The sequence below is a fragment of the Peromyscus leucopus genome, chromosome 5 (genome assembly GCF_004664715.2).
Source record: "Peromyscus leucopus breed LL Stock chromosome 5, UCI_PerLeu_2.1, whole genome shotgun sequence".
Classification (NCBI taxonomy): Eukaryota; Metazoa; Chordata; class Mammalia; order Rodentia; family Cricetidae; genus Peromyscus; species Peromyscus leucopus.
Window position 1 is genome coordinate 39,726,405 of NC_051067.1, and position 11,277 is coordinate 39,737,681.

The following is an 11,277-nucleotide window of genomic DNA, read 5'->3' on the forward strand; positions in this document are numbered from 1 at the left end:
ACAGCTGAACCCACTCTTTGAACGTCTTGCAAGGCATGTCTTCAGAAAACAATGATTCTGCTTAATGCCTTCTCAAAGCTAATTCTAAGATTAAAATCTTAACTCCTCATTCACCCTGCATGTCACTTACATTCAAGGAGATCTGGGAAATATGAGTCCAATGTCTTCATGAGGGCTAGCCATATATGGAGAACAGTTGTTCAGTAACAGGTCTGGGTTTCTTTAAGATGGGAATAGGGATGTTCTGAGCTACACTTCTCATGTATTTTTCTCTTGATCAATGATTCAATTTCAGTTTTATCTAGTTTTAATATAACATAGTACAATTTAGTCCTAAAACATTTGCCAGAAGAACTATGCAAGACTCAAAAGATATTCCTCAAAGTAAAGCTCTCCTTCACTTCCAAAGACATCGAGAACATCATCTATATACTACTTGGAACTGAGTCATTTTCATGTCTGCACCATAGGTAGGTCTTGGACTCTCCCCACACCCTTATACTCTGAATTTAAGGTACCTTAACCCAAAGGAGTAGTTGTCCAGAGAGAGAAAAGCAACAGCCCCGCCCCCAACCCTTGGGAGCAGAAAGAAAAGAATTATCTTAAGAAATTATTCAAAAACTTAGGTAGTACGGGCAGAAATAAAACCATAGGTACATAGGCTCATGGCCTAGGAGAGCAGAATTTAACTCAAAATGGTAAATAATCTGCTAAACATTGAACTAAACCAGTTTGATGAACTCAAATGCCCTCGGCTCAATAGGCAGGACTCTCGGAGGAGCCTGTGTTACTTCCCTCACTTAAGTGCAGATTTGTAATAAAAATCCTAATGCCAGTGGCATGGTTTTGGGCCACATAAGAAGCTAACCACTTGGAGAATCGTCTTTGATGGGTCAGAAAACTGTACAGTCGAAGATCAGTTTATAATTTACGAAGAAAATAGAAAGTTTTGTTTCTCCGAGTTGAAATTTGCTGAGCACCGCGGGAAATATTGCAAGTTTTTGGCAGAAGGCTTGGTGCTTTGCTTACAATTTGAGATGTGCATGAAGCCCGAGGCTTCAGGGAACATTATTTGAGAAAAATCGAGCAATTCGATGTAGGGAATTTTGACATTTTTGGCTTTTTTTGAGGTGTAACAAACACAACTCGGCATCCAAGAGGACACTCCGCGGCTGCCAGCGAGGCGGGCTGGACAGCGCACCAATCACGACGCAGCTCCGCCCTATATAAACGGGCGGGCGCAGCGCCGCGGCCCGAGTCCCGGCCAGTGCCTCTGCTTCCGGCTCGAGTTCTCTCTTCTCTCACATACGCTTCGCCATGTCCGAGACCGCGCCTGCCGCGCCCGCCGCACCGGCCCCCGCCGAGAAGACACCCGTAAAGAAGAAGGCACGGAAGGCCGCAGGTGGCGCGAAGCGCAAGGCGTCCGGACCCCCGGTGTCCGAGCTCATCACCAAGGCTGTGGCCGCCTCCAAGGAGCGCAGCGGCGTGTCCCTGGCCGCGCTCAAGAAGGCGCTGGCGGCCGCCGGCTACGATGTGGAGAAGAACAACAGCCGCATCAAGCTGGGGCTCAAGAGCCTGGTGAGCAAGGGCACCCTGGTGCAGACCAAGGGCACCGGCGCCTCCGGCTCCTTCAAGCTCAACAAGAAGGCGGCTTCCGGCGAGGCCAAGCCCAAAGCCAAGAAGGCAGGCGCGGCCAAGGCTAAGAAGCCCGCGGGCGCAGCCAAGAAGCCCAAGAAGGCTGCGGGAACAGCCACTCCCAAGAAGAGCACCAAGAAGACCCCAAAGAAGGCGAAGAAGCCAGCTGCAGCTGCAGGAACCAAGAAAGCTAAGAGCCCGAAGAAGGCGAAAGCAGCTAAGACCAAGAAGGCGCCCAAGAGCCCTGCCAAGGCGAAAGCGGTGAAGCCTAAGGCGGCCAAGCCAAAACCCGCTAAGCCTAAGGCAGCTAAGCCAAAGAAAACCGCAGCCAAGAAGAAATAAATTTTCTTTGGCAGACTGCTTAGAAGCCCAACAACCCAAAGGCTCTTTTCAGAGCCACCCACAAATCTCAGTAAAAGAGCTGTTGCGCATTTGGTGGGGGCGTGGCTAGGGTGGGGACGCTGGCGAGTGGGCTGGGCTTCGGGAGACGTACAGAGCAATGGGTATCCGGGTGTTTTATAAGTGGGTTTGGGAGTTAGCTGACATGGTGACACTAAGTCTATTTAGTTCATTTCATGAACGGCTACGTAAGTAAGAGAATTTAGACAAGAGAGCATGAGGCAGTAAGTGAAGTGTTTTAATCCTAGGTGCCACGCTGATAGGCAGTAAACTTTTAAGGAGGTAACAATTTAGGATGGTTGAGTCGTTAGCATTAAAAAGCTCTAACGCTCAGTAAAGCTACACAGCCTAGCAACCGCCGCCTAAATTTTCTCGCAGTTCTCACTGGTGAGTCACCCACAGAAACAGCGTGCCCTTAGAAACTTACGTATTTCCCACATTCAACAGCGATCATACTTGAGTAGGTTAGCTATAGCAAATTTGTGCAGTTTAGTTTGTACTTCCTGATTGGTGAATGCGAAGTGACAAGACAGCCAATGAAAGAGTAGACCTTCAAGTGCCGTTTACGTTCCTACTCGTGACGAAACACTAAAACTAATCCAATCCTGAAGGAAATCTGATTAACCTCATTTGAATACTGCGTAATGTAAATGGTTGTGGTGTAACTGGTGGCGGGATGCTTATTTTTCCAAATGTTTGTTTAGGGTTCCTGTTGGAGGGAGTTAGAATTTTGTACAATGAATGCCTGAGCCGGCAGAGTCGGCGCCCGCCCTACAGAAGGACTCTTTCCCTGTCACCAGGGCGCAGAAGGACAGCAAGGAGCGCCTGCTCAGCCGCAAGGAGAGCTACTCGGTGTACGTGTACAAGGTGCTGAAGCAGGTGCACCCCGACACGGGCATCTCGTCCAAGGCCATGGGCATCATGAACTTGTTCGTCAATAGCATCTTCGAGCTCATAGCATTAGAGGAGTCGGGCTGCATTACAAAAAGCGACCGACCATCACATCTCAGTAGATCCAGACGGCCATTCGCCTGCGTGGCTCGGAGCTGGACAAGCACCAAGGCGGTCACCAAGTAAACCAGCCAAGTAGGCATTTTCACTCTTGATTTTTCAAAGGCTTTTCAGAGCCGTGTATCTTTTCAACAAATGAGTTGTGGTTTCAAGTATCCTCAATCTTAAAACTATGTTCCCCCCCACCCCCAGTCTGTTGGGCATGTGGTCAAGATGTCTAGCCCACGTTAGCCTGTATTTCCCAGTTCTAAGTGAAAATTCCTCACGTCCTCCACCATGCCCGCCTTCTCGTGCTACTTGTGTTTGTGAGAAATCCGTGGTGCCCTGGAAATGCGGGAAATGGCAATAGCTTCCAGGAGCCACAGATTCACTGGCACATACAAGGTCCGTATAGTTAATGCGCTGTCACTTACAGATACTAAAAGTAACTAAAGGTGTCGTTTTAAGAGTGCGGCTCTCTGTTCCAGTGCTAAAGTGTCCAAGTTCCCCTTCTAGTGACTGAATTGGTCTTAGACTCCCAAGATTGTTCTCCCTGAGCACAAATGAGCATGCGCAGACAATCTCCTTTCGCTTGGAGCTTTTCCTTTTTCTCCCCAAACTTTTTCCTTCTGTAAGGTATGTGCTACTGAAAAGGGATGTAAGACAGGAGTTCCCACAGAAATGTAGGTGTTTGGGGATGCTTGCTTTGCAAGCCAGCCAGTTTCGATGTGACTGGGTTTGCCACTGACAGAGATTAGGCTCTGGCAGAAGGGAAAGCAATCTGGGATGTTCAGGTTCTCTGTTACTGTATCTTAGACAGTTTCTTAGTTCACGGTCAGCTTTCAGTAAGTATGTTCTCTGGGTACCCCGCGAGGTGGCGCACCTGTGATACCCGAGAAGGAAGAAGAAGGTTGAATTCTGAAGGAGGAAAACCCAGGTCTGCCAGGTGTAGCTGTTTGTTTACAAGATAGACTGGCATCTTCCGATTGGGGAAGAGATGATAGGCTGGGGAGGGGCGTGGCTAGGAGGAAAGCAAATACATGTCAAAATCAAGGTATGGGTCAGGCTGAATTTGAAGCAAATTGGGTGTGATGGAGGAAGTATGGTGATATTTTACTTGTGCTGAAATGTGATTTTATTTGTATGTTAATAAATAAAGTTGCCTGGGGGTCAGCTAATAGCAAGCCATTTAGCAGAAGTCTGGCAGTGGTAGCACACGCCCTTAATCCTGATCACATGACAGACAGAATCTGTGTGTTCAAGGACACAGCCAGCATGGAAACACGCGCCTTGCCTTTAATCTCTTTGTTTTGTTTTTGTTTTTGTTGGGGGGGGGGGCACGACAGGGTTAATTTGTGTAGCTTTGTGCCTTTCCTGGAGCTCGATTTGTAGACCAGGCTGGCCTGGAACTCACAGAGATTCGCCTGCCTCTGCCTCCCCAGTGCTGGGATTAAAGGCTTGAGCCACCACCACCCAGCAACACGCCCTTAATCTCAATACCAACCATAGAAACCTGGAGGTCTGTATAGACCGGCAGTGAGCAGGAGGTCATATGCTTGGGTTTACAACCAATGAAAATAAAGGGGAAGGGGAAGGACTACAGAGACATTGAGGAGTAAGAAGGTGGTCTTAGCTCTCGGCTGCTGCTCGGTCTCTGGGCTTTTAACTCTGCATTTGGCTCTGTTTCTTATTTAATAAGACTGTTCAGAATTACATCTACAGAGAAAGTAGTGAATTTAGAAACTTCTCACACTCTCATGAACAGATTTATATTGTGGGGTTAGATTTTTGTATAATATGGTAAGTTTGATACCTGTATGGATAAATAAAAATCCTGAGATGTTTTCCTTTCACAAAATAGGACGCTGCTCGACTCAAGGGATTTGACCTGTGTGAAACCCAAAGAACTACAGTTGACTTTTGCCCAGCCTAAACATGGGTACTTAACGCGTTACATGCAGCTGAACCATCAAATGGAACCTTAACCAGAATCTTGAGCAGGTGATGCTGAGATACCAGACCAAAGCTCTTTCCTTACGGGGGATGATCTGGAAATCCACACTGTCGGGCACAGGTGGCCTACCCCCAGATGACTACACAGACAAGTCCAAGCTCTGAACTTAGTTTATTTATCCCCAGCATTCAGACTAAGAGATGCAAGCTGCTAAACTGAGCATCCAATTAAGGTTTTGTTAAAGTGGTTTGTGTCGTGGAGCACCAGGTAGATCTGGTAATAATTATTACTGTGCAGTCTTAGAATGTTGCAGAAATCGTGGCTGAGAATTTTCTAGGGTTGATGGATTTTTCAATACTAGAAATAAATAAATGAAAAAATATTACAAAATGGTCATCATGTAATGTTGAGTCAAACTATAAGCTCTTAACAATACAATTCTCATGGTCCAGAGGACTTCTTCTGGCCTCCTTGGGTACCAGGCACACATACAATGCACATATATAAATGCAGGCAAAACATTCATACACATAAAATAAAGACAAATAGATGTCTTAGAAAGAAAGAAAGAAAGAAAGAAAGAAAGAAAGAAAGAAAGAAAGAAAGAAAGGAAGGAAGGAAGGAAGGAAGGAAGGAAGAAAGAAAGAAAGAAAGAAAGAAAGAAAGAAAGAAAGAAAGAAAGAAAGAAAGAAAGAAAGAAAGAAAGAAATGAGTGTAGTGGCATGCACCTTCATGAGGCAGAAGGAAGCAGATATCTGTGAGCTTGTGGTCAGCCTGGTCTACATATCTAGTTCCAGGCAATGACTACACATGAGACCACGCCTCAAAAAAAGAAAAGATAAGAAGGAAAGAAAAGAAAGGCAAATAGTCATCATTGTCTTTGAAGTTCCTTTCCAAAATGATCACTTGGGAGCTTATGAAGTATAACATTTGTGTGTGTGTGTACTATCTACTGAGTTGTAGTTTCTTTCCAACTCTTAATTTTCAGTTAGTAATTATTTATAGATCTCATCCATTCTGTTTGGGCATCTTGTGAAATCGCACCCTTCCCTCTTTTAACCTGTTTAAAGAAGGATAGGTAGAGTTCCTATTGGTGGTTCATGCTCGCATTCATAAGACAGATATTTTCTCATTCATGATGTACTATTAAATAAAAATATGTCAGATACATTTTAGTGATATTTTACATGATTTTTTCCAACTTATTTTCACATATGACTCATTGTGTTACTTTCTCTTTGAGGCTTACCTTCCCTAGGTTTTTGCCATTAAGATTATGGTGGCTTCATAATTGGGTTTATCTGTTGCTGTGTTTTAAAAAAGAAAAGAAAAAGAAATAAAAAAACAGTACTTGCCGGATGGTGGTGACGCACACCTTTAATCCCAGCACTCGGGAGGCAGAGCCAGGAGGATCTCTGTGAGTTCGAGGCCAGCCTGGGCTACAGAGCAAGATCCAGGAAAGGCACAAAGCTACACAGAGAAACCCTGTCTCAAAAAAACAAAAACAAAAACAAAAACAACCCCCCCCAAAAAAAAAAAAACACAGTACTTAAATCACTGAGTATCTAACATTTATTATCTCTCTGGGTCAAAAATTAAGTGGGGGATTAAAACTCAGGGATCTTTCCTGAGGTTAAATTAAGATGAAATCATGGCTGTGATCATACATGAGCTTTGAAATTCTTGAATGTTCTAACCAGCTTCAGCATTTACTATACAGAGCTCTTATGAAACCTCAGTGACCATCTTCAAAACAAAGAATCCCAGCATAGAAGACTGAAACAAGAAAATTGCTGGTAATCCCAGGACAGCCTGATCTACATAATAATTCCTGGTCTCAGAAAAAGAAATGGTAGCCGGGCATGGTGGCACACGCCTTTAATCCCAGCACTCGGGGGAGGCAGAGCCAGGTGGATCTCTGTGAGTTCGAGGCCAGCCTGGGTTACCAAGTGAGTTCCAGGCAGGGCGCAAAGTTACACAGAGAAACCCTGTCTCAAAAAAAAAAAAAAAGAAAGAAAGAAAGAAAGAGGAATTAAAGCATGAAAATACATGCTTATAAGACAATTAAATCTCAGTACTATAGAGTAAGAGATGATGAAATATGAAAGTATTCTGGATTAACAAACTAAAGGGTCTTAAAGTTAGGCACAAATTTCTGACATGGTGGTGCATGCCTTCACTCTCAGCATTTATAGAGGCAGGCAGACAAATGTGAGTTTGAGGCCGGCCGTGGTCTGCATAGGGAGTTCCAGGACAGCCAAGGAAAACAAAACAAAGCTAGACACAAAGTTAAAACTAATTAATATGTAAAGTCTAAGACTACTGATTGACAGATTTTTAAGTATAATATTGAAAGCATAAAATACTATATTAAGAATTAGAAAAATATATAAAAGAAGAAACCAAATAGAAGTCTTGAAGAATTACAAAGCAGTGAACCTATGATCTCCACATTTGGGAGGTGGAGGCAGGAGAATCAGGAACTCAGGGTCACACTGAAATACATCAAAAGTTAGGATTCATGGAGAGCTTGGACTACATAGTGAGTACATAGCAAGATCCTATCTCAAATAAATAAATAAATAAGCCATTGTACACAAAGTTATAGACCATTATAACAAAATAACATGTATTAAAATCATCCAAGACAAAGTCCAGAATGGCAGATGATTCAAGCACTGTCTTCTCTGAGTAATGATATAAGACAACATGATATGCTGTTCTGAGAAAAGTAGGCATGCTTGAGATAGAAGTGAATGCTGTCAATGAGACTCCATGGTATACTTAGCCTGAGAACTTTGATGTCCCACTACTGTTCTCCATGGAAGAGCAGCACGTGTTTGCCATAGAGACATTTATCTCCTATGCACTGAGATACACAGCAGCGCCCTCATTCAGCTGGAGAGACAGTTCACACCCTCAGTTCAGACTCAAATCTTTGTGGCTGAACCATACAAGGCAAAGCAGCGATTAATTAAATAAGCTACTGAATGTGAAATGCATTATAAATAAATAAAGATATGTCATGTGCTCAAATTAGGAGAGTCACCCCAGAATCTAATTTTAGGCTCTCTGGCAGCAGGGAAAAACAGTTTCTCTTAACTGAATCCTGAACTTCCGTTCATATTTATTGATTGTACACAAAGACTGCATTTGGGGCACAATAAGTTCCTCATACCAAAGCCCCTTTGATCTAGTCTATATATTCTCTAAAGGAAATGCAACCTTTAGTACTTATTGTATACTGTTTGTAGTGCCCAATAATGCAAGACCTCCAGTTGTGCCTGGATAGTCTTGTGGCCAAAGTCATACAACAGATGGAAAACTCCTTCAGAAAAACAACTACAAATCACAGAAAACAATCACTGTTCTCTACTATGATTTCTTCAAGGTCTAGGTACCTTCACCAAACACTAATACATTCAACTGTTACCCTCGATATAGTGAGAAACAACTGTTACATCCTAACGTTTATCCTAGATACAATGACTCTACTAGATTCCCACTACAAAGATACATATTGACAACCCAGGAAAACCCCCAGAACCTTGACAGTGAGATTTGTTTCTAGAGTTCAATCCCATGCACACGAGTGACTGCTTATACTGATGAACTTTGAGTTTCTTTCTGTCCTGACACAGATGTGGCTTTGTCAATGTTTCCACTACAAATGACTCCAGTAGACTGTCCGGAAAAGCTCAGGGTCACTGGGAAACAAAATATTCTTTAAAGATATGATGGTTTGAAGGAGAATGCCCTCCATAGTCTCATTTGGTCCCTAGCTGGTAGAACTGTTTGGGAAGGATTGGGAAGTGTGGCCTCTTTGGAAGAAGCATGTCACTGGAGGTAGAATTTGAGGTTTCAAAACACTCCAGCCGTGCCTAGTTCCCTCTCTCTGCCTCTTGCTGGTGGCCAATATGGGAGCTCTCAGCTATTCCTGCCACCATGCCTTTACTCCACCATCATGGACTCTGTAACCCTGTGGAGTTTTGAGTTAAGTTGACTAGTTAAAATGTCTCCACACTAACATGTCCTCTTGTGTCCCTGTTTTCCTCTCCCTCTACTCATTCATTACAGTTGGTACCAATGCATGGTGACTGGTTGTCCCCATTTCCCATCACCAAGACTACATAGGACAAAAGAAGCCACAGGGGAAAGAACATTTTTTCATCCTTTCTGTTTTGTTTTTAGAGACAGGGTTTCACTTAGTAGCCTCAGCTGTTCTGGAACTCACTCTGTAGACCAGGCTGGCCTCGAACTCATAGAGATCCACCTGCCTCTGCCTCCCGAGTGCTGAGATTAAAGGTATGTGCTACCACTGCCCAGCTCATCCTGTCCTTTTAATAGCTAAGGCTCTTCTATCTATATAGAATCAAATATTTGTAGGATGACTTCATTAATTAATTCATTTAAAGTGCACACATGCTTGTGGCCACTGGTCAAGATAAGCTGTTAAAATGGTTTCATTGTAAGAGAAGTCCAAACTATTCAGCTACAGTTATTTTAAAAATTGAGATAACTCATATAAATCTCTGAAATTAGTGATGGCTACTTATCTACTAGTCAGAGAAAATTAGCAATCTTTATATTTTTCATCCCACTGAGTTAAAATGAAGATGGAGAAATCCTTTCAGATCACAAATAATTAGATTAGGCAAGGAGAATCACCTCTGTAACATTTGTGAGTCAGAGCAAGGAAGAAGGCTGCAAGTTCAAGGCCAATTGATCAGCATAGTGAATTCCATGTCATCCTGGGCTACAAAGCAATATCTTGTCTCAAGAACAACAATAACAAAAAGGGGCGGGAGGTGATGGTGCATATCTGTGTCCCTAGCATGTTAAACAGAGAAACAGGAAGATCAAGAGTTCAAAGTTAGCTTCAGCTGTGTAGTGAATTCAAGGCTACCTGGGCTACGTGAAACTGCCTGTAAAAAGAAAGGAAGGGCCAGGCAGTGGTGGCACACGCCTTTAATCCCAGCACTCGGGAGGCAGAGGCAGGCAGATCTCTGTGAGTTCGAGGCCAGCCTGGGCTACCAAGTGAGTTCCAGGAAAGGCACAAAGCTACACAGAGAAACCCTGTCTCGAAAAACCAAAAAAAAAAAAAAAAAAAAAAAAAAAGAAAGAAAGGAAGGAAGGAAGGGAGAGAGGGAGGAGAAGAAAGGAGAGGGGAGAGGGAGAGAAAAAGAAAGAGGTTTTAAGCTATTTGAATCCAACCCAAGCAGGTCAACTGAGGGAGCTGTCATCAAGTCACATCATTCATGCCTGTTTGGTAATGTCTGGTGACTGGAGCCGCTGTCTGCAGGTGTTGGAGGGACACTGAAGCCGGGATCCCTGATGGATCATTGCACAAGCACACATCAAAATAACCCTCGTTCCTTAGAAGAACTAATAATCTGGTGACAAAGGTGACACCTAACAAATGCACCCTTTTGCTTTCTTTAGTGAGGAGAGCGGTGAATGCAGAGAAGAAGAACATGCATAAAGTAACTGAAAACACAAATCTGTCCTGGACATTCTGAAGTGTAAAGTGTCAGAGCTGCCTGGCAGATCCCACCGTAACCCAGTGCGTTCTGCTTAGGCACAAGCTGATCCTTCAAAAGGAGACCGCAGCCTGAGGAAAAGACAGTAAGCAAGTTGTTAGAGCTTTTCTGTTTGATTTGCTGTTGTTGTTTGTTTGATTTGTCAAACTAGAATTTGCTTCTGTTACAGGGCTTACCTGCTAGGAAGTCAGTTTACGCCAGGGAGCCTTTGAAAGAGAACTCAGAATAAGTGATGGAGAAAGTCTGTAAATGGAATGTTAGGAATAATAACATCTGTGGAGAAATGAAATTCGACATTCACTGGTGGCCGACATCGTTCTTCCAACGGAAGATGTGGGGACAGGAAGAAGGCAATGTGAAGGCTGTCTGGGCACCGCTGGGACATGGGAGTGTCTGCATCAGCTTCCTCTGACACAAAGGACATGACAACTTTTATGCTACAGACAGCAGATCTGCCACAACAAACAGTCCCTTTGGGGCACATGAGCCATAGCATGTTTACAACCTCTGACACAACAGCACCGTTGACAACTCGGTGACCCATCTTTACAAAGTCTGCTCAGTGGACAGTGGTACCTTATGATGTAAGATAAGATAGCACATGCTCTCCTGTTTTACAAGCCAAGGAAGAGCAGACTGAACTAGAAAGATGAGAAAAATAATACACGTGAAGACAAGATGTGAGGAATAACCGTCCCCTCACCGAGATACGTGCTTAGAGTCAGGCATGGTGACCGCCTGTAATCCTAGCACTCAGGA

At 43.8% G+C, this 11,277-nt stretch overlaps 2 protein-coding genes across 2 annotated transcripts; both read left to right on the forward strand.

Annotated features, from left to right (window-relative positions):
* The first annotated feature begins 1,242 nt into the window (after positions 1-1,242).
* Positions 1,243-2,042, forward strand: H1-4 (H1.4 linker histone, cluster member). The gene has a single exon (XM_028880064.2). It carries the CDS (start codon positions 1,318-1,320, stop codon positions 1,975-1,977), a length of 660 nt encoding a protein of 219 aa, XP_028735897.1. The 5' UTR covers positions 1,243-1,317; the 3' UTR covers positions 1,978-2,042.
* LOC114700669 (histone H2B type 1-F/J/L-like) lies at positions 2,038-4,187 on the forward strand. The gene has a single exon (XM_028880343.2). It carries the CDS (start codon positions 2,776-2,778, stop codon positions 3,109-3,111), a length of 336 nt encoding a protein of 111 aa, XP_028736176.1. The 5' UTR covers positions 2,038-2,775; the 3' UTR covers positions 3,112-4,187.
* Positions 4,188-11,277: the final 7,090 nt, after the last annotated feature.